The sequence below is a fragment of the Macrobrachium rosenbergii genome, chromosome 29 (genome assembly GCF_040412425.1).
Source record: "Macrobrachium rosenbergii isolate ZJJX-2024 chromosome 29, ASM4041242v1, whole genome shotgun sequence".
Classification (NCBI taxonomy): Eukaryota; Metazoa; Arthropoda; class Malacostraca; order Decapoda; family Palaemonidae; genus Macrobrachium; species Macrobrachium rosenbergii.
In genome coordinates this window covers 5,488,374-5,509,132 of record NC_089769.1, presented here as the reverse complement: position 1 = coordinate 5,509,132, position 20,759 = coordinate 5,488,374, and the positions used below count along the sequence as shown (strand labels likewise).

Sequence of the window (20,759 nt, the reverse complement as noted above, 5' to 3'; positions counted from 1 at the left end):
TTACAATGATATTCATAATTAGGAGACTGTTTAAAATCTTGCCAATCAATATCATTGGCCAATCAATATCAGTAAAGAATATACATTACCATTATGCTCAAAACAGAGGACAGGCTGATAATTCACAGCTTAACAAAACCAGTGAGCTTAAAAACATGCCAATGTGGTAGCCAAAATTATTAAAGTTTAATTTAAATAATACATTATATAAATAATATACAGCACAGCACACTTCACATTTCAAGTTCACAGGAAACAAAAAATTGCTGGAATAAATAAAAAAAAAGTTCTGCATTCATAACTTATAACTTCCTGCATTCTACAATTAGTCCACCTATGAAAAATGTAAACATTTCTGTAATTATAATTTTTCAGTTATTAAGCAGTTTAACCAAACCCTTTCAGCACTGGCCTGTTAATTTTTCAAAACAATTTTGTACTGCAAGAGCCTAATTTTTTTTTGTAACCAGAAGATAAAGAAAAATTTTAATACATATCCCCAGGAGAAGTTAACATTAGCATGATAACCTTTTACAGGTTAAAGCTAATCACTATACTAGCTACTTACTTTTCACACCCATGATTATGCAGTTATTTCTGGTTCATTTCAGCACACTTTTAAGTACAACTGATCTAATGGAAGTTTGAAGCACTTACCTCTGTGCTCTATTAGATGCTCATCAATGTAAAGAAAGGAGAGACAAGTACACTCATTACCTATAAGCCACAGGATCTGCAGGATGATAGATATTGAGCAAACGTTTGCAGAGCCTCGGGGGAATAAGGTCTGGAAATTCGCCATCTGCATTTTTGGTGCGTAAGGCTAGAAAGACAGCGAGTGGGGATCCAAGGCAAAAGAAGTTTTCAATCTGAAACCGGCCAAGTAAACTGTGATTAAAGTTTGAAGTTCAATCAGCGAGCGGACTAAACATTAAAAGATGCGTCTACTGGAGTACTTTGTAATACCAAATTAATAACAAGGATAGTCTCCAAACATACTTTGATATGCTTTAATGATAAATCAATATTTTTATTCAAAATTATACCAAAAGCATTCACTGTTTGTCACAAAAGTATTCTCAGCAATGACTAAAATGGCTGCCTCTGTTGTTTGTAACTCTTGAGAGCCTTCAAAGCAAGGAGTTCTGATGAGGGCTTCCCTGCCAATTCTTTTGATATATAAAACCAGGACAAGGACTTTCAAGTCTCTATACTTCACTAAGCTTCTAGCTGGAAAGGCTCAAGCACAAGAGTTTAGACATCCTCACTCCACTTCTATCATTGATCTATCTTTGGAGGCACCTATTTCTGCCCCAGATCCTAAGAGATTTCCAACTTCAGGAACGTATTTTCCTCCCTACAGTATTCTTACAAAGTCTGGTACCTGAGTCCTGGCATATTTCTCCCCTCCTTCAACTGAGACAGATATAGTTAGGAGCTGATCACACTGGCCTTTATTAAAAACAATGGTATTTAACATCAAACATGGTCTCATCACTGGGGCTTGTTTTTGTGAGTAATTAGTCATTACAGCTTATGCAGTTAATAATTGCACAATTTTTTTAGACCTACAGTAAAATTACCTCCTATTCTCGGTTTAATTTCCAGATACAGAAGGTATGAAATGAAATCACTTTCTTGAAATTTCATCAACATACTGTGGCACAAGAAATATCCTTATTCATTAAAGTATAGGCACCTATTTCTATTATTTGAGCAACTTCATTTACATAGGAAACGAACTTGTAATACCTATAATAGTACTAATATTTCCATGCAAATATCTTGATATGAACAATGTTCTCACCTTGAAATTGAGAGAGGGTTGAGAATGATTACTTTCATAAGATTTGATCAACTTTCTTAATTCTTCTTTCAGACATTCTTTTGATCTAGATGTGGTGTCTTCTTTCTTATCAATGCATTCAACCTGTTTAGAGTGGAAATAACAGAAATAACCATCAAAATATTGATACGGAAGAAGAAGAAGAACAACAACTTCACCCCCAAATGCCTCATCTTCATTAAATCTGTTGAGTTATAGGGCAAACTGGAATAAATGAACAATGAACAATGGTCCCAAATCAAAACAAGTTTGTAAAACATTTTCATATAAACTAAATGGAGTCTGTAATGCAGGTATTTACTTTTTTCAGTAACTATTTTTGTACCAAAACACTGATGCAATACTTAGGATTTGTTGCACTGAAGCTCCTACACAATATTATCAAGACCAATGCTTTGAAAAGTGCTTGTGTTTATTTCAGTTATTTATGAGGTCTGAGATTTTTTTTTTTTTTAAGGAATAAAGGCATCAGCTGATAACCAGCCTCTTCATGATTTCTATCCAGTTCCCGAGTCTCAGCCTAACTAGATGGAAGTACAGCATTAACTTTTGAAGAGAGTAACTATGAATGAGAAGTAAAAGTGGAATTCAACCAAAGCCAGGGATTGAAGATGCTTAATGTAAAGTCTGCATAGACCAAAGAGAAATCAATAGCATATAAGAGCGGAGAAGCTGAAACACACTGATTTTATAATTGTATTATGAAGTGTACATGAAAGACTGCAATGTTTACCATGCAAGACAAGCATAACACAACATATAACATTCACTAAGAACGCGCTGTACAAAAGAGAGAGGCTCTCAAAAGAATGAAAAAATTTAAACAGAAATGAAAAAAGGTGTATATCAAGAAAATATCACTGACTGCAGAATCACAGTAGAATATGGAAAGGCATATAAAAGGAAACAAGTAGTAGAGTGAGGTGTGAAACCTAGAAAGGGACTGGAGAAAGATGTTCAAGGGACAATTCAAGGGAAGACAAACTCTGGTAGATGATAGGCAGAGAAGAGGATGAAGAGAGATAAATGAAGAAGAGGAAAGCTGAGAGACAGGAGATAAGGGTAAAGATAATTATTTGTGAGGAATCGCTTATCCAAAGAGTAATTCTAGATTGTGTAAACACTACAGGAGTGCTAAAAGGGAGAAAGGATGAAGATTCATGGAGAAAAGCACGAATTAGATTAAATGAAGACTAACAAAAGACTGATAAAGTGGAGGAAAAGAACAAGAGAGAAAACACAAGAACTCTGAGCTACATAGTACTCCTTTCCTTTCGTCAAATTATGTTAAATGAATTACTTACCAATGCCTGCACCATCTGCTGGTCAAACTGCTGAGCTGGATTCCATCCAATGACAATATCATATGTGATAACACAGCCAAGAGAATGAGCCACAATGGAGACCTTGCCTCCATTAGCTTCAAAATATGGATTTCGTTGTGTAAACATTGTATAAAGTCTATTCATTTCCCCTGTCAGACCTTTGATCACCTAAAATCAAGAAAATTGAAATGATCATTTTTCTTCAATAGACAGAAATAAATGACACTACAGTATTTTATACAAAAAAATTCATGCAACACAACATTTTCTTAATTTTGTAAATGAAAATTTCAAAACAGCATACACATAATTTTACAAAAGTTTAACATATTGCATCAAGAGGTCAAAAGGTTGAATAAATTAGTGAGTCACCAACTTATAGTGACACAGACTTATGGCAAATTTGATCTTACGGCGCTTCTTCAGCACCATTAACAGTGTTTTACAGTGCACCGTAAGTGCTAATAACGGCAAAACACCAACTTACTGCATTTGGTTGTTCATTAGGATCTACTGCCTAACAATATGCCATATGGATAGAAGAGAATCTTTAGCAGTAATCAACCACTCTTTTCAATCACAGATTATTAGGTTAATCATGCAGTTGGGTATCTACTTCAGAAAGTAGTTGGGCAGCTAAGTAAACACAGACCAAATGGAACAATTGGAAAGTAAAAATCGGAGAGCTTCTAGTTTAGATTTAGCCAAACACAAGTGTACAGTATTTGCATAAAAACACCTTCAATCCACTGCCGCTACAACCTTGTTAAAGGCCACATGATCTGCATTGTTCTAAAATGCTGACAATCTGAAATAATATTTGTTAAGTTAAGGTTTGAAATCTTTACAGTTCATGTATAAGACTTTATGGATCTTTATTTTTCTGGTACATCAAAAGATAATGTCTTTACAAATCATTTCACATATTCACTACTGTACACTGGGGTTCATTATCCAAACAAGTAACCATGCACTGGTATTCTTTATTAAAATATATTATTGATTAGAAGTAAAAATTCACCATTTTCATCATTACTTGATAAAAAGGCAATTGCAATTAATTTTTATTTTTTGTAATAATGCTTATGGGAGGTAAAAATTGTCAGCTTGTATAAGTCACTACTTGCAAATAAGCCAAGGTGTAATAAACAGTTTCATCTAAACAGCATTTATTCAACCTAAAGAATTAAGAGATTTTGTTACATTGTTCAAAACAGATCATCACTTTATGCGTATTTCATATGCAGCACTGAAATAAAATATACTGAGAACTAACTAAAATAAGAACAAGTTTCAGTTACTTACTTCTTCTCTGTACAGTGGACTATTATAATACATGATGTCCATAAAAGAAGCATTAAGCATCTGCCTAATGTTGAGAATCTTATGAGGGGTAATAGATTCGATGACTCCAGCGTCCAACACTAAAGATGACCGCCATTCCACAGGAAAGAATTCAATCGTCTGACCACTCTTTGCAATAGAGGGGTAATACTTCTGCTTCAAAAATCCAATGTTTTCTCTCAACCTGTAAAAAAAATAGATTATAAAAAGTGTGATCTATATCGGTGTACAACACAGTACAGTGCAGGGCATCCCCGAGTTACGGAGCACTGACTTATGGCGCCTTTTCAAATACATTTATCAAGAAGAGGTATCTTGTTACAGCGACGTAAGCGCCATTAAAGCACCATTAATGGGGCTTACAACAAGAACAGGTATCTAGTTACAGTGCCATAAGGGCTGTTAAAGCGCTGTTAATGACGCTTACAGCACCTGTTAATTAATAAGCACCAACTTATGGCATGCTGCTGGAATGGAACCCCGCCCCCCGCCATAAGTCGGGGGCTGCCTGTGCTTCACAATTAAAAAGATCATTTGAAATTTACAAAAAAACATGCATCTACATATAATCTAAAACAAATTTAAATCATACTTGTACAGCAACAAAACCTAATACTGTATACTGTATAATATTCTAAAAAGAAAAAATATTTAACAAAACAAGACCCACAGCCTCTTTTCTTGATCATCAAATAGATCTTAAAATGTTTTAACAGATGGTGTTTTTTATACTGTAAAGACAAGCATTCAAAAGTTCTTGTTTCAAAAACACTTATTGCCTTTGGTCTCAATAATTGTCAGTATAAAAACCACACCCACCAACCACATTTAAATTTGTAGCACTACTGTATCTTGGTTTGATGAACAAGTTTATCAAGAATGCATTTTATATGTGAAGTTCCACTCTAAAGTATTGGAGAGCCAGAAAGAGTATAATTCGCTTTACACCACCTGATGGCTCTGGTGCCTGTCATCTTTCATACTTGTTAACCCTTGGCTGGTTCCAATAAAAATACCAAAGTGGCCACTGGATGATCACCCTTTGTGGACTTGCAGGTATTCAGTCTGAGGTGACAGAGTGAACACTGGTAGTAAAAGTGTTATTCCATCACTGATGTGACATAATTTAACACTGGTAGTAAGAGTGCTGTTCTACACTGATGGGAATTAAACTATAGCAGCAATAGCTCCTTGTGGTTGAAAAAAAAAGTGAAAAAATGAGCCAAAGCTTCTTTGGCGCAATTGATTTTTCTGAACAGCGTATAATCCAGGCCAACGAAACTAGATCTATCTTTCGGTGGTCTCAGTTTAATGCTGTATGAGCCATGGCCCATGAAACTCTCAGCTGGCAGTGGTAGCCTGTGTTGTCACATTGCCAGAAGCACAATCATGACTAACTTTAACCTTAAGTAAAACAAAAACTACTGAGGCTAGAGGGCTGCAATTTAGTATGTTTACTGATTGGATGGTGGATGATAAACATACCAATTTGCAGCCCTCTAGCCTCTGTAGTTTTTAAGATCTGAGGGCAGACAGAAAAGTGTGGACAGAAAAAAGTGCAGATGGACAGACAAAGCCATCTCAATAGTTTTCTTTTACAGAACACTAAAACCACCATTTAATGAAATGATTATAAGGAATAGAAAAAGGACTGATCCACCCAGAACAGCAGCCACTCCAGCTATTTGTCATAAATTGTTTAAGTTATTGAAGTCTGGTCTGAATTATCAGTTAATTTATTGAAGCACTTGGCAACAGCACTCTGGACAAATATTCAGGCAGGACTTCAAGCACCTAGCATTATTAATTCACTTTGCTAATGTTTTGTGTTAATTACATTTCATTACAAGTACTTTCAAATAAAAGTGCATAAATGAGCATTAATGAAATTATGAGAGGAATCAAAATGCAAGCATGGGGGTAATGTTAGTATGCAAAACAATTATAAATTAAATGACTAACAGATGAAATAAAATTCATGAAAATGATGAAGAACAAGATTCTTGTTTATCAGTTGTTTTACGTTCAAAATACTTAGTTTAAATACCTTGTCACTGAGTTTCAAATTTATTGGCAGTAAAAATCTAATACAGTATTACTCTACTATTACAGAGCACTTACAATACCAGAGATAACATGTACTACAGAGCACTTACAATTCCAGAAATAACATATAAGTGTTTGAGTCAGCTCTTTGAACTGCCAGTCTTACTTACTGAGCATACTGCACTGTATTTTAGAAGGAAAAAGAGAATGCAACATATGGACTACATGGTACTATGCACTGTGTTGAGTTGACATTTGCTCAGTAGGATCTTGTGCAGTATTTCTGGAGTACTTGGAAACAATATCCTCATCAACAATAATGTCAAAGGATGGATTTGTTCAGTGTGGTTTACAATGGACAGTGCTAAACTGCATCAGAAGGTAGGCTCCAACTTTGTAAAATATTTCACTTGAAGTGAAGGAACATACTCGATTTGGTGGCTGTAAAGAACCTTTTCTATGTGCAATGAAAAAACAGTTACAGGAAATGGCTTTTTATATATATAAAGAAGTTTCAAGAGCAACTTATCTTATTCCCAACGTACCACCCAAGACTGATGCTATTATGCATAATGCATCTTTCCTTTTAGTGCAAATGGACAGACCTTCTACACTGGTAAGCAAAAACAGATCTGTTTAAGAATGGTTAGGAAATAAGATGCAAATCCTCCAGATTATCTTAGGAAAAGTGTATTATTCAAAATGGGAAATTAATCATGGTAAGGAGAGAGGGACTCATCAGAGAACTAGTAAGAAGCAAAGGTGCAAATCCTTCCAAGCACCTTATAAAGAGTGAACTGCTAAATTGACAGGATAGTATTAGAAAAAGGTCATCATGTCTTAAAGGACCCAATCTAATCATTGCCAATATAATGCAATAATCATATGTGGGTACAAGTTAAAAATTATACTGATGAACAGAAAATTGAAATTGTTACAGTACTACTAAAAATCTTTGCTATAAGAGGCTCTGGCATACACTACCAGAGAAAACAGTAACAAGGCCTCAAACATTTGGAAAATATTACAACAGAAGACATACAATATTTCCAAACAATATTTCCACTATACCATTTTACTAACTCATTTGCAATAAAGGTTACTTCCACTGATGAGGAATAGCATTCACTAATTTGATGGCAGAATGAACCCTATTCAGAAACACACAGACCCTTACACATACCAACCACCATCATGACAATCCCAAGAAAAATTCATTCTGAAGACGAATGTTATAGCTACAGAACACCCAAAAAACATATGACCTGAACTGAAATGTATGAAAGAGAACATGAACATATGTTAGCGGAATGAAATTGATACATACTTGCATGAAACATACACGACAATCAAGAAGAAATCAGCATTGAAAAGTGGGCGACTCCTGATGAGAAATTTCACACTAGATAACTAGCACTTCACTCATTTCTAATCAGTAACTTGGGATGCCATTTGCCAACTTTAACCTGGAATTAAGGCATTAACAGAAACTACTACATGTTTTGTAATTTGTGAGGAATTATACCTGGCATAGCATTACTAATGTAAAAGTCCACAAACTAGCAGATGGCCAGAAAGTTGCAAGGTCACATATTATATAATGGAAGTAACTGCGGAATAAAAATTCAAATGACAATTCCCCCGAAGCCTGCAAGACAAGAGAACCACTATAAGATAGGAATCATAGTTGCATAATTATTTAAGCAATCTGAACAGCCAATCAAACAGCATTCAGTGCACATCACACAGGCAAGAAGATTGAAAACAGATAGAAACGAGATAGACTCCACTGTTAAAAAGTCACCTCAAATATGGACAACCAGTAAAATGGTCAGTAAAACCAGCACATGCCAGATTTATTCCATGACAAAGGTCCCTCAAGCCAGCTGTCTGCCAGGATGATGGCACATGCCAGGAGCGAAAGTAAGAATCCAAGATAAAGGCAACAGGAAACCTCACACATTGGCTGGTGGCGGCAGACAGACAAAACTCGTACTCTGTTGTCACAGAGACTAACTTGGATGAAACCAGATGTGTACCAGAGCACAAAACCCATTTGGCTGACAAGATTGCTGAAAGAAAAATTAAGTCTGTCATAACGCTGACGGTATACAATATACGTTACTAGCAGACATAAGAAATACAAGAATACAACAACCCAATGAAAAAATAAAACTGGCATAAGAAAGAGTCAGCTGCAATATGAGTATTATAATTTAAATAAATTTCACAAATTGCAGTGCGTAAGAAAAGTAAGCAGAATCATAAAAATAAGTGACTATTGTAAATAAAATACTACGGCAGAATATATGCAAATGAAGAATAAAGAAAAGTGAAAAGTGTGTAAAATTAAGGGAAAAGCAAAATGGGAGCTCTGAATAAAATGACCATAGAATAACTTGAGAAAACTCAAAACAACTAGTAAAATACTGTATACTATACAGTACTCATACCTAGCAAGCAATCAAACTTCCTAAATTACAAGTAGTTAGGGTTTGAAAAGAAATTTACTCAGTGTAAAAGGGAATAATGAAGAACCATGGTCTGAATAGCATTTGGTAAACAAAACATGCATGCTTTAAAAAATCAGCTAATAACTATAAAAAAATTAAGAGTAAAATAATATAATACTGTTCAATAAATAAAATCCACATATCAAATGGTTACCTACCAAACTGGAATCAGGAGAAAATTTTGGAGTAATTATAAATGACCATAAGAGTAAACTATATATATTTTACACAAAAATTTACCTCTGCATTTGTTCCTCTCTGTTATCATCACCCAAATTGGCAAGTAGTAACTAGAATTGTATATTTGCAATTAATTACTTGTGTCTCATATCTGGTCTTCTTCAGTGCATGAAGAGTTAGAAGATAGGAACATACTGTAGTGTAATAATGTTTTCCCTTGAAAATGTCCTATCTTTCTTTGGAGTTTCACCTTTGTTAGGTAATTCTTCTCATAAGCATTATTTTCTTTTCATTATTACTGATGACTCCTAATACTGTAGGAATATTACCGTAAAATAGTTAGTCTTCGTTCTTGAAAATTATGAAAAAAACCTCCCTCTAAACCTATACTCTGGGAATTTTAACTCAATGGTCAAAAATGAATCGGTAATAAAAAATGAAATGTTTCAGATTTGTGTAAAAGCTAGTTTCCTTGGGCAACATTAGTCACTAAGAAAACTCTTTCCAAGGTTGGCTTCTGTGGTTGGATTTTAAGCCCACTCCTTTCTTCAACATGTCAAGGGAATTAGTGCATTATTAATTGGTAGCCTCTCTGTGTTGCTGGTCATTAGTCATTTGGAGCCAATGCACTTCTCTATACCAAACTAAACTAAAAGGTCATCTACTAAAAGAATAAAAATTTGGTTCTTCATCAACAGAATGCTTAACTTCTGAAAATCCTGTTTCCTTATCTGCTTCACATGCATGGCTTTACATTTTGCTCTTTTAGTGAAGCTACACACTTCAGTTTTCATTTCACAGACAATTTTTTATCAGCAATGCAAATGCTCTAGAGCTTACTATTCCCTGCCTCCTCCATCTTAAGGCTTCATCCTGTATGCTCTGCTACAAAGATCTACAGGATTACTGCAACCTTAAAGACCAAAAACATATTTGGCCCATAATGTAACCTAGCACCTTTACCAAAGGAGTAAAGCTCTAAGATTTACTCTACGACCAATTTTTTTTTTTTCAATCTATCTTTTATTTATCTTTTGTTTCAAGGTGTCCTCTTTGTTTGCAATCAATCATAAATTGTTCTTCATCAAATACTAACTCTTGGACTGAAAAGGATTCTCTTATTGTGTTCATCAGATCATCTGATATACTTCTCAACCAATGGAATAGTAAATGATTCACATAGCAAGTAAGTACTTCACTTTCAAAAACTCACTAGCCACAAATGAGCTGGTAATTCCCTGAAACTGAGCTATCTCACTGTAATCCAATAACCACTGCTGGTACCTGAATAACTATTACTGCAATTCTAGACCAGTACATTTCTCTGCTGACAAACAAGATTAAAGTGGCATAAAAAACAAGGTTGTCTACATTTGTGGAAAAGTACTTGCATAACAGGTTCTTAAATAATGCTGTTCTATGGAGGAAGTCCCTCTCATATACATATCTAAGACTGAATACTGTCTCTTACTTGGTGGTAGAGTTTCAATACGAAATACATCAAGATCACCCATTTTTAATGACCTCCATGCAAAATTCTCTCACTACTTTTTTCTTGCATGCAAAAGTAAGAACTAAGAAATTTGTGCTAAGTAACAATAATAACTGCAAAAAAAATTGTGTTGGAACTACACTGAAGGTATATGAATACTAAGGTATACATGTACAGTGTTTCATTTATGTAAAAGTAGAACATTTAAAAAGTCATCGTCTCAACTTACACAGTGCAGTTTTTGATAATGCGACCCCTCTCCATCTTCTGACCAATGCCATGAATAACAAATACAATGTGATTGATATCTGGTGGCTTATCACTTGCAGTGGCATCTATGCTATATCCCCTGTGTAGTTTATATCCAGCTGAAAATCAAGCATGTGCTTAAGCAACACAAACACAAATAAATTATGGAAACAGTTAGTATTACAAATAATAATAAAGCATTGTCAAGCAATACAGTAGGTTTTTGTAACAAGAATGGAACAAATTTAAAATTATAAATTTTATACCAGCCCTGCTGGTTTCTCTCTAAAAATGGGTGGGGGTAGCCAAGGATGCCAAAATTTCTGCCTATTTCAATCCTCAAACTAGTAACTAACTCTGAGTTACTCCCACGAACTTCCTCAATTTGGCTTAGCCATTATTTACCTATCTATCAAAAACTATAATGCTTTTCAGCTGTAAACCAACTAGAAAGTCTAAAACAAGTTAAACTGTTGATAAAGGAAGCAATTTCGAAAAACAATTTAGGAAAGGAGAACCGTGTACTGACAGTCGGACAATAAACACCTTGTTCTACAAACACTATATAATTATAAATACCTTTATTCCATACAAGCATTTTCAACCTCATCAACTTCATGGATCTTGAAAGATGAAAAACCCCTCTGCACATACCCAGACCATGCTCCCCCTGTCCTATAAGGCGTCCTGCTCATTCCTCCATGCCAACCTCATTGAAAAGTGAGAGAGGACGGAAGGAAGGCACTTAATGAATAAGTGGTTTTACTGCAAAACTTTTCCATTGTAGTGTCATCGTAAAGATCCGAAGATGCAAGAAAGACATTATTCCCCAGCTTGAGGTGTCTTCTGCAGGAATTTATTCAGCATGCCGAGATCGGTGATCTGGTGCCAACCACCAGCTGCCTTCAGGAAAAAAAAAAAAAAAAAAATTACATTACAGTATTCCAGAAGCCCAATAATCCACATTCGCTTGCTTGCCTGATCACTGACCGCACCTAAGTATCTATAGCTGTGAACTTCTCCAGGTTCACTAAGCATCCTAAAGTTTATCATACGCAAAGTCAGAGAGGACGTTAGCTTCCAGTAAGAGAGGAGCAGTGGGATGAGCAGGAATCCCTGTAACACACATGGTCCATAGACAGAGCATACCTCAAGCACAACAACAGCAGGTGGGGTGCCTGGTGATAAGTCTCAGAGCAGAAGAACTCAGAACATCTTCCATTCTTGGGAAACAAGCCAGCAAGCTTTCTGGCATTGTAATTGGAAGTAGAAATACTGCTAGCAGGCCACCAGCAAAAAGATCAGAGCATCAGGAGAAGCAAGCTCTGCTGGTGAAGATATTGGCAAATCTGGAGCAGCAGAAGTTAGAGATGTTAAGGAAACAAACAGCAGAAATGAGAGCTGTCAAGGGAATCAGAACAGCAGCTGGAAGCAGGGGTTGCATTGTAGAAGCAGTGGAGGCACTACATAAATTGTTAAAAGATGTTATAATCCCTGAAGAAGTTGATGTAAGAGAAAGAGCAGATGACATGGAACAGCAAAAACATCATATGGCAGGAGAGGAACTGTAAAAAATGATCTGCTCTAGATTGCATGGAGTGATCATCTTTGACATCTGTTTAGCAAAGTACTGTACACATGCTCTGACAGTTAGTGACAGGTAAGGAATCACCAGCAATCATCCAGTTCATAACAGCAAAGGGCTATATAAAACAAGGTTTTGTATTTGCTTTAGAAAGCACCACTAAAATCATACATTTGTTAAATTAATTTGTATTTTTCATAACTAATAAACCTTCGGTCTTAAAATTCTAGTGCCAGCTGGAATCCGGTAAAATCAATAAAATTGTATAAGCAAGGAACTAGTGGCATCTGTCCTCAGTCATGAGTCAAGTGGGACCACCCACATCCCAAGCAGTACTCTGTGACTTTACATGCTCATGACAAAGAAACAATCATTTGATAATTGACAGCAATCTGAAAAGTTGAGTAAAAAATTTGTGTATGATGGTCTGATTTTGAAGGACTCTCCAACTCTATTATCGCTTTATATTAATACACTGTACAGTAATACCAGCACAATTAATACCACAGCAAAACATTTATACGACATCATACATACTCTTCTGGAAACCCAGTTTCTTTCCAACTGAACGCATCAATCGCGATGAGGTCCCATCAGACGACATGTACACCTCTGAGGCACTAAACCAGTCAACTTGCCCTTCAGCAATTGTTATTGAATGAACAACTGGAAAAGAATATGTGAAAATAATTATTAACAAAAGTACTTTTAAAAAATTAATCAAATTCTTCTTTATCTACATTTTCCTAATACTTCCATCTTATCATTTCTCATTGTCGTTTGGCATTTGCACACTATAACAAATACAGCAGTACTGTATGTTGTCACTGAGATCATTAGATATTGTGGGCAACAATATTATTGACTAAAAATCTAATTATAACCATAATACTGTACTACATAGCGTACAATGATAATTGGTTGAAGGGAAAATTCTGATTTGCAGTCACAATGGCTTTCAGCAACAAAAGAAGCCACTGGTCTTCTTGAAATCTTCACTTTAGAATTGGAAACCTGTTTGTGTAAAACTGATTTCCAAGGTGTTGAGAGCTAATAATCTTTTGAAAGCCTTTTAATAAGTGGGGGATTCTTCAAAACTAGACAATCCAGTTGAAAGAGGCAGACTGACTTTTTATTGATTCCAATACGTAAGGATGAACCATATTTTGAACTAGTACATGTTCAGGCACAGGCAGCTAAGAAGGACTAATATCTTCACTAACATAGTCTACAATTATGAAGCTGTAAAAGATGAACATATGACAAACAACTCTTTGAAGGGAATTCCCTTATAGGAGTTAATCTGATGTAATTACTAGCCCACAGTCACCTGGCTATTTTCCAACATGAAGACTTTTGTGAATTTCTTGGGTCCTCGCAAAGCTCTCGCTGGGTGATCTTCGAGATTTCTCCAAATAACTTGGCAACAAAAAAGGGGACTACTCAGAGAATCACAAAGTAAAACTGTCCTAGCATTTCATAACTTCATAACTTTAGGGGTTGATGCCTGAGCAAAAATAACCAACAAAGTATGTTCCTGTGAGGATAGCAGATATTTTTCACATACCACTTTACATTAGGGTAATACTTTAAACCCCTCTCTGCCAATCAGGTTGTTCCAGTTAAGGTGCTATGACCCAACATGTCATATCAGCTATCCTACCAGAAATCTCCAAAGTTCTACCATATAAACTTCACTGCCATTAAATTCTACTATCTGTTACCTTAGTTAACTTACTGCTTTTCATAACACAGTTCCCTGGCTATCAGTACCTAGTTCTTTCTACACCCCTGTAATATCCTTGGGTAACAGATGCTTTCTGAGGAAATTCTTGTAGTAAAATTACACAGAAAGGCCATAAGAGATTTGAAGAGACACAGATTCAACTTTCCATTATGTTGCATATTTTTTAAGAAACCTAACTTCAGGGATACTGTATCTAATTATAAATTTTCTCCAAAAACAGCAGATACCTGTACAACAATATCATTGATGTTTCTTGTAATGAGAAAATGTTCCATAAAAAAATTATCAATCATGATTTTCTGGAAATGATAAGTTATTTTTTAGGACCCTTTAAATTTGTTGGATTAGCAAATTTTAAATGCATTTCTGTATGCAATGCCACAACATTCAGAAAGAAATACAAAAGTCATATCAAGAAAAAAAAAACAAAAATGCACTACAAATCTTTCAGCTAAAGCACTGTTAAATAAAATAATTTCAAAATGAAATTTTTTCAGTACAAATCCATTACTTTTACATGGACTATCCAGATGTTCGTGCATATTCCAAACAGATCCTTTCAAGGAAAAAGAACAATAATTCTGTACAGCTGAAAGTCTTGAGAATTTTGAATTCTGAATTTGCCGAGTAGCTAAGAGGTTGGTACTCTTTGTAAGAGTAAAATAACCGATTTTTAAAAAATAATTTTCATTTGTTTCACAATAAGCCCATGTTTTCTATGTAATCTGAATTGCAACTCAGCTGGGAGGTTTTGTTCAGAAATGTCCTCATAAGCTCTTAAGATAACCTGTTCTCACCAAAATTCAATAGTATGCTGAGGAACTGGTTTCTTTGTCCTACCTGTTGGCAGGAAACATGATGATACACCACCTCTGTTGTTCTTGTCTCTTTGCACATATTCTCCAATAGACCTGATCAGTTACAACAGAATGTTGTTCTAAGTCTTACACATACAGGTCAAGAGATTGAATAGCAAAGAATGATTCAGTGGTTCTAAATAATGTTCTGATCTCTGTGACAAAATCTGAAGCAACATAAAAACTAATTTCCATTAAATCCTGTAAATGGGTAACCCTTCTGGTTCCTATGCCATTTTTGAAATTTTGATAGTACTACTCTTCTTCTTTAAAAGTACGTGTCTGAAATTTGCATGAATGCACAAATAGGATATGTAAAAGTAATGAGTTTGTGATGAAACATACAACATTTATCTCATCAACAAACCTTCTTTAGTAGCATCATCAATTCGTTGATTCGTAAGATGTTGGCCACGAAAATTGAGCAAATGCTCGTATTCGATTCTGTCTGCCAGTGTTTCTTCAACTGGGCCCCAGGCACCTTCATAAAACCACGTTCCCCTGGATATAACAAAAACTTCACCTGAAAAAAAAAAATTAATTAGTGTATTCCTTAGGCTGCAGATCAACTAGAGTGAGTTATTCAATAATGTATGTATATCTTAACATAAAGAACATTATTCCTAATCTCCCCTGTTCTTCCTTTATACAACTTTCATCCTTGTCTCCTGAAGCCACCTTTAGTGATTTCATTGAGGTATATAATGCACATACTGTACATGACAACTATCACTGGAAGCAGACGTTCAACATGGCAATGTATACAGGGAAATATTAATTTCATCCTAAACTGACTTAAGTTTTACAAAATTTTGAAGCCGAAATTTTTCTTTCTAATTTTTGTGCCTTTGTGTCTTTACATACAACATTTTTCATCAGCCTTTATTAGATAGTTACTGGAATTACTCAATGTTTTCTGTAGTTACTTGGAAGGGAAGGGAAGAAGTATCCATTTGTAAAGTGGTAGTACTTTACTGTGACAGACTGGAAGATTAAAACAAAGCAACAAAGTAGTCCTCCTAACAATAATCATCATTACCATACAGATAAACTGCCAGTCATAAACAATAAATATACCCCATTTATCATACTGCATCATAAAACCTGTGAGAATAAGTCGATAAATCATGATGAGGACCACTTTGATAACTCGTATGCAAACAAGAGGATAAATTTATATTAGGTACTACTAATTAAATCACTACTACACTTTTGTTTTATGTACGTTTTCAAAATAAGGTGATTCTTATATTTTATAATTGTCTTTCAGTGTTTCTCGTAAGTATCACAACTCCTGCAGAACAGGAGAGTCTTTAGTTCTTTTTTAAATTTGCTTTTTCTCGTATGTTCTTCACTTCAGAAGGCATTTTGTTGTATAGTCAAAATTTTCACACTTCAGGATGCTGCTAGCACTTGCATTTGATTTGTGATTTTCATCACATCTAAGGTAAGCTTAGTCATTCCTACAATTTGTTGTGCTATGACCAAATTCTTGACATTTATAGCATTGATACGGCATGTAACAATCGTATACTTTTCAACGGCTATACAGTGTACACAATTTGTCACCTCTATCATAGCTAGCCGTTCATATTTGTGGTGTGAATTTGATGATATAGTGTTTATATTTGTCATTTTGGCTATCATTTCCTTTACAATTTTAAATCGTCATTTTCAGAAATGAGGTTACCTATCCATGGATTTTTCTTTACAATGTTATCGACAATGTCATCTTCATCCTTCGGAACACATACTGCTGATTTCCTGAGTCTCCATTTTTGCTTTTTCAACTTTGTTAGTATCCCTGTGTTTTCTTTTATTTCTTCTAGTTCATCTTCAATGAGTTTTTTGTGTGTTCCATGATCCTAGTGTTAACTAACTCTTTGTGGATAAGTTATGAAGTGGAATACTACATAGAAAATACTGTACCAGGAAACAATGGGAACATACAGTGGATGCTACTTTGGCTTATTATCTATGCATCACCCACTCCGAGGTGCTAGTACTAAACACTGCATGGTAAATGTTAAGCAGACAGCCGCATGAAGATATCGTTTATTAATACAGAAAAAAGGGTGTGTACAATACTTTGATCCCCGAGGGGCTTCAGCCATGTTTAGTACTAGTACCTTGGAGTAGGTGAAGCGTAGATAACAAGCCAAAGTAGTACCCATACAGTGTGTGACCGCACATTCTAAAGTAATTTTTAATACAGGAGATAACAATGGGGAAGCAAGGATCAAGTAACTGTAGGATCACATTTCAAATATCTATGCTTAAAAATGATGAATCCACAAATCTTGGAACTGTGAATATGGGGAGAACACTGTTTATCGCATAACTTTTAAGATCAGAAAAGGTAAAATTGTAGTTCAGTTTTGCACCCACAGCCAAGAAAATGCAATGCCAAACTATAATTCCTGTACAAATATGGATAAAGTATAAAAGGGACATTGGAAAAATTGGTGTTATGACAGAAACTAGACGGGGACATGAGAAACTAAACTCAGTAACTGGCAAGATCTTATGGTTTCATACAAATGACAGGTTCAGGTAAAAATGAATGCATCCATGAAGATATTGGTGGTAGCAACATAACATACAGAAAGTTGTTTGTCTTGTAACTGTCTGCCACCAACAAGGCAAATACAGTAAAAATGTACTGCCCCCATGGACTGCTTATGTTTATGAGCCCTGTAGCTTATTCTTCGACCAGCCACCAACACTCATTCCTCTATCACATCAAAATTAAGATGCATCATACAAATACCCAACCACAGCCTAGCTTGCCTTCTTGTTAAATCTTTACTACAGCACTGCAATGCTACCTTTGCTGGATCATGGCTTTTCTCACATATTTTCCTGAGTTTTAGAGAGACTTGATATTGATTTTTATTGATCTACTGTATAGGTTCTGACTGGGAAAAAATTCTCTATTGATAATTAAATTTGGGGGGTAAACCCTCCAATCATGAATTTAACAAGCCGTTAGTAAGAAAAAATAAAAATCAAGATCAAAACTACTTAAAACATGAAAACACACCAGAAAAACTTTGTTTTTCTTAAGCAGAGTGAACAGAAAGAAAAGATCTGTGAACTACATGACCAGTGACTGAAAATGCATGAACAGATCCTACCTTGCCTAACCTAACCTACTGCATCTAGTCCTAACTGGACAAATACCTAACTCTTCCAGGACTCAACAGACTGAAGACAAAGAAAGGGATTTAACAAATTCACAGAGCCAAAAAGTTTCCCAACAGTAACACCATCTAGTGGATAAAGTATAAAATGAATCATATGATTTGGTTGAGCAAACACCAAAATGTTATGCAACCATCATAAGGCATGAACATACCTTGCCAATAAATGCTTTCACATTTCCGATGCTTCACATCTACTTCGTAAAGGCCACCACGGACAACAATCCTCTCCACAACTCCTGACTTCTCTGGCTCCTTTGGTGAGGAATGTTCACTCCCACTGATAAACGATTCTTTTTTTGACCCCTCTGGTGATGTACCCGTGTCCTGAAGGAGGTCGCGATACTTCCATTCTATGCGTAGAGAGTCGTAGCCGATGAACGGAGTCCACTTCTTATCTGCTTCTACCTTATAGAACCAACGAACCATTTCAGGGCCCAGATCCTCAACAGTTACGTCGCCATAGGGGGTTGGTGCCCGTCCTAGTGGAGTTCCTTGGTAATTTGGGTCTAAACTGTCAAGCGAATTACTGTAACTGCCATTATATTGATAATCACCATAGTAGTAATCCTGGTAAGCATTGGGATCAGTACTATCGATATAATCAACGTTAAAGTGAAAATTTTGATCTTGTGGAAAAGGCTGGAGTTGATTGTAGCCCGTATTTCCAAACTGTTGATGCTGCATAGATGAATACCCCATATTGTACTGCATTTGATCATGGTACTGCACACTGTTCTGCATTTGTGGTTCCGGCAATAACTGACCATTCATGAGCGATGATCCATACTGACTGGAGGAGCTTCCATAGCCTATACTTCCCACTTGCTGTGTCTGCTGGTCAGCTTTAAGCATTGTCTGGTACCCCATACTTTGACCTTCTGTCGAATTCCAACTTGAACCCAACTGTGCCCCACTGAGCCTGGACTGAATAGGAGACTGCTGTGACAACAGAGGAGAAACTCCTCTGTCCTGCAACTGCAACGATGACCCCGAGACGGATGACATCAACTGTGCCCCGTCTAGCTGGCTCAACAGGGATGATCTTGACCCTAAACTATTTTGATTTTCTGTAATTCCACTAAAAAGCCCCTCACTCATTCTGGGGGGCCCTGACGAATTCAACTGGGCCCCCGTTAATGAGGACGCACTCAACTGGGATCCCCCAAACGATGACCCTAGCTGAGCTCCCCCTAATGCTGATCGTATGGGAGAGGACGACTGCGAGGGCACGGGGGTGATATGTGGTGTTTGGAGAGTGGCAGTGCCCAAATTGCCCGGGGAAAGTTGACGCTGGACTGAGCAGGATAACTGGGTACTGCCGAGCAGTGATTGGTTCTTGGCATTCATGAACTGCGAATTCAGCTGATCTTGCGGTGTCTGTTGCAGCATCTGATGCAAGGGGGCAGAAGAAGGGTCTTGCACCTGAGGGGACGAGGAATATAAGCCTGGAGAAGAAGCATTGTAAAACGATTTGCCATACGAGGAGTCCAAAGCAGCCTGGCCCTGACCATACACAGCATGGGGCAAACTACCATCATTAGCGGATAACTGCTGACGAGGAAGCGCCGACTGGTTCAGGCTCAATTGTGACAGCTGTTGGTGTAATGTGTTCGGGTACTGTGGGTGGCGTTGTGCCCCGCTGGAGTAATCCATAGTGCTGTACCATCACTCACAACCGCAACTGAATCGCACCCACACACTCTGGCCCCGTTGACGCACTCTCGCCTCGTCCTCGCGAGTGATCAATGCCGTCGTCAGCTGACTACTGATGTGTCAAATGCCGCAGTCATGTTGTTGCTCATTTTGTTAATTTGTATAACTTTGCCTTTTAAACTCTTTTTGTTACGTCAGGAGTAACAGGTTGGCAACTTGGCATTTATTCTTTAGGGTGGAAATAATATGAGCTTTCAGGTCGCGAATGTTTGATATTCGTACCGTTGGGGCATTTTTGACGTTAGCTGTACGAATCTGTCCTGAGGATAGCTGATGCATTTTGCCTTTGGTTAATATAATAAATTGGCTAATTTTATTTGTATGAACAGGAGTTTTCGCTAAAAACATTTATTTGAGATTTGTTTTCAAAAGTATTTAATGTATCGATTACTTTATACTTACGATCCCTAACGTCAGAGATCAAAACAATTATATTCAGCATCCTTCAAATTCCTCTTCTGTAATTTGATTTTTGAATGAGTTTGTCATCTTGATTTTTATGTACCATATTTTGGATCATACTTAGGCATGATTATCTTATATAATTACACGCAGATAGTTATGTCCACGACCATCGTATGCATATGTTTTCAGATCAGATGGGTAAACGGTTACCGTGAACCTGTTTTCAGGTTCTGTCCAACTTACACCAAGCA

General features: G+C 36.3%; 1 protein-coding gene across 2 annotated transcripts in view; it reads right to left on the bottom strand.

Annotated features, from left to right (window-relative positions):
* Nucleotides 1–20,268, bottom strand: part of LOC136854524 (phospholipase DDHD1-like) — a 43,749-nt gene extending 23,481 nt beyond the window's left edge. For both annotated transcript variants that reach the window (XR_010857722.1, XM_067130862.1), the window contains exons 1-8: nucleotides 18,543–20,268; nucleotides 15,552–15,707; nucleotides 13,118–13,246; nucleotides 10,976–11,114; nucleotides 4,477–4,699; nucleotides 3,151–3,339; nucleotides 1,808–1,930; nucleotides 718–869 (exon numbers count right to left, since the gene is read on the bottom strand). Coding sequence is in view for 1 of the 2 variants with exons in the window: in XM_067130862.1 (XP_066986963.1) it covers nucleotides 718–869; nucleotides 1,808–1,930; nucleotides 3,151–3,339; nucleotides 4,477–4,699; nucleotides 10,976–11,114; nucleotides 13,118–13,246; nucleotides 15,552–15,707; nucleotides 18,543–20,043 (2,612 nt within the window). In the remaining variant the exon portion in view is untranslated. The remainder of the gene's footprint in view (nucleotides 1–717; nucleotides 870–1,807; nucleotides 1,931–3,150; nucleotides 3,340–4,476; nucleotides 4,700–10,975; nucleotides 11,115–13,117; nucleotides 13,247–15,551; nucleotides 15,708–18,542) is intronic.
* Between the last annotated feature and the right edge of the window lie 491 nt (nucleotides 20,269–20,759).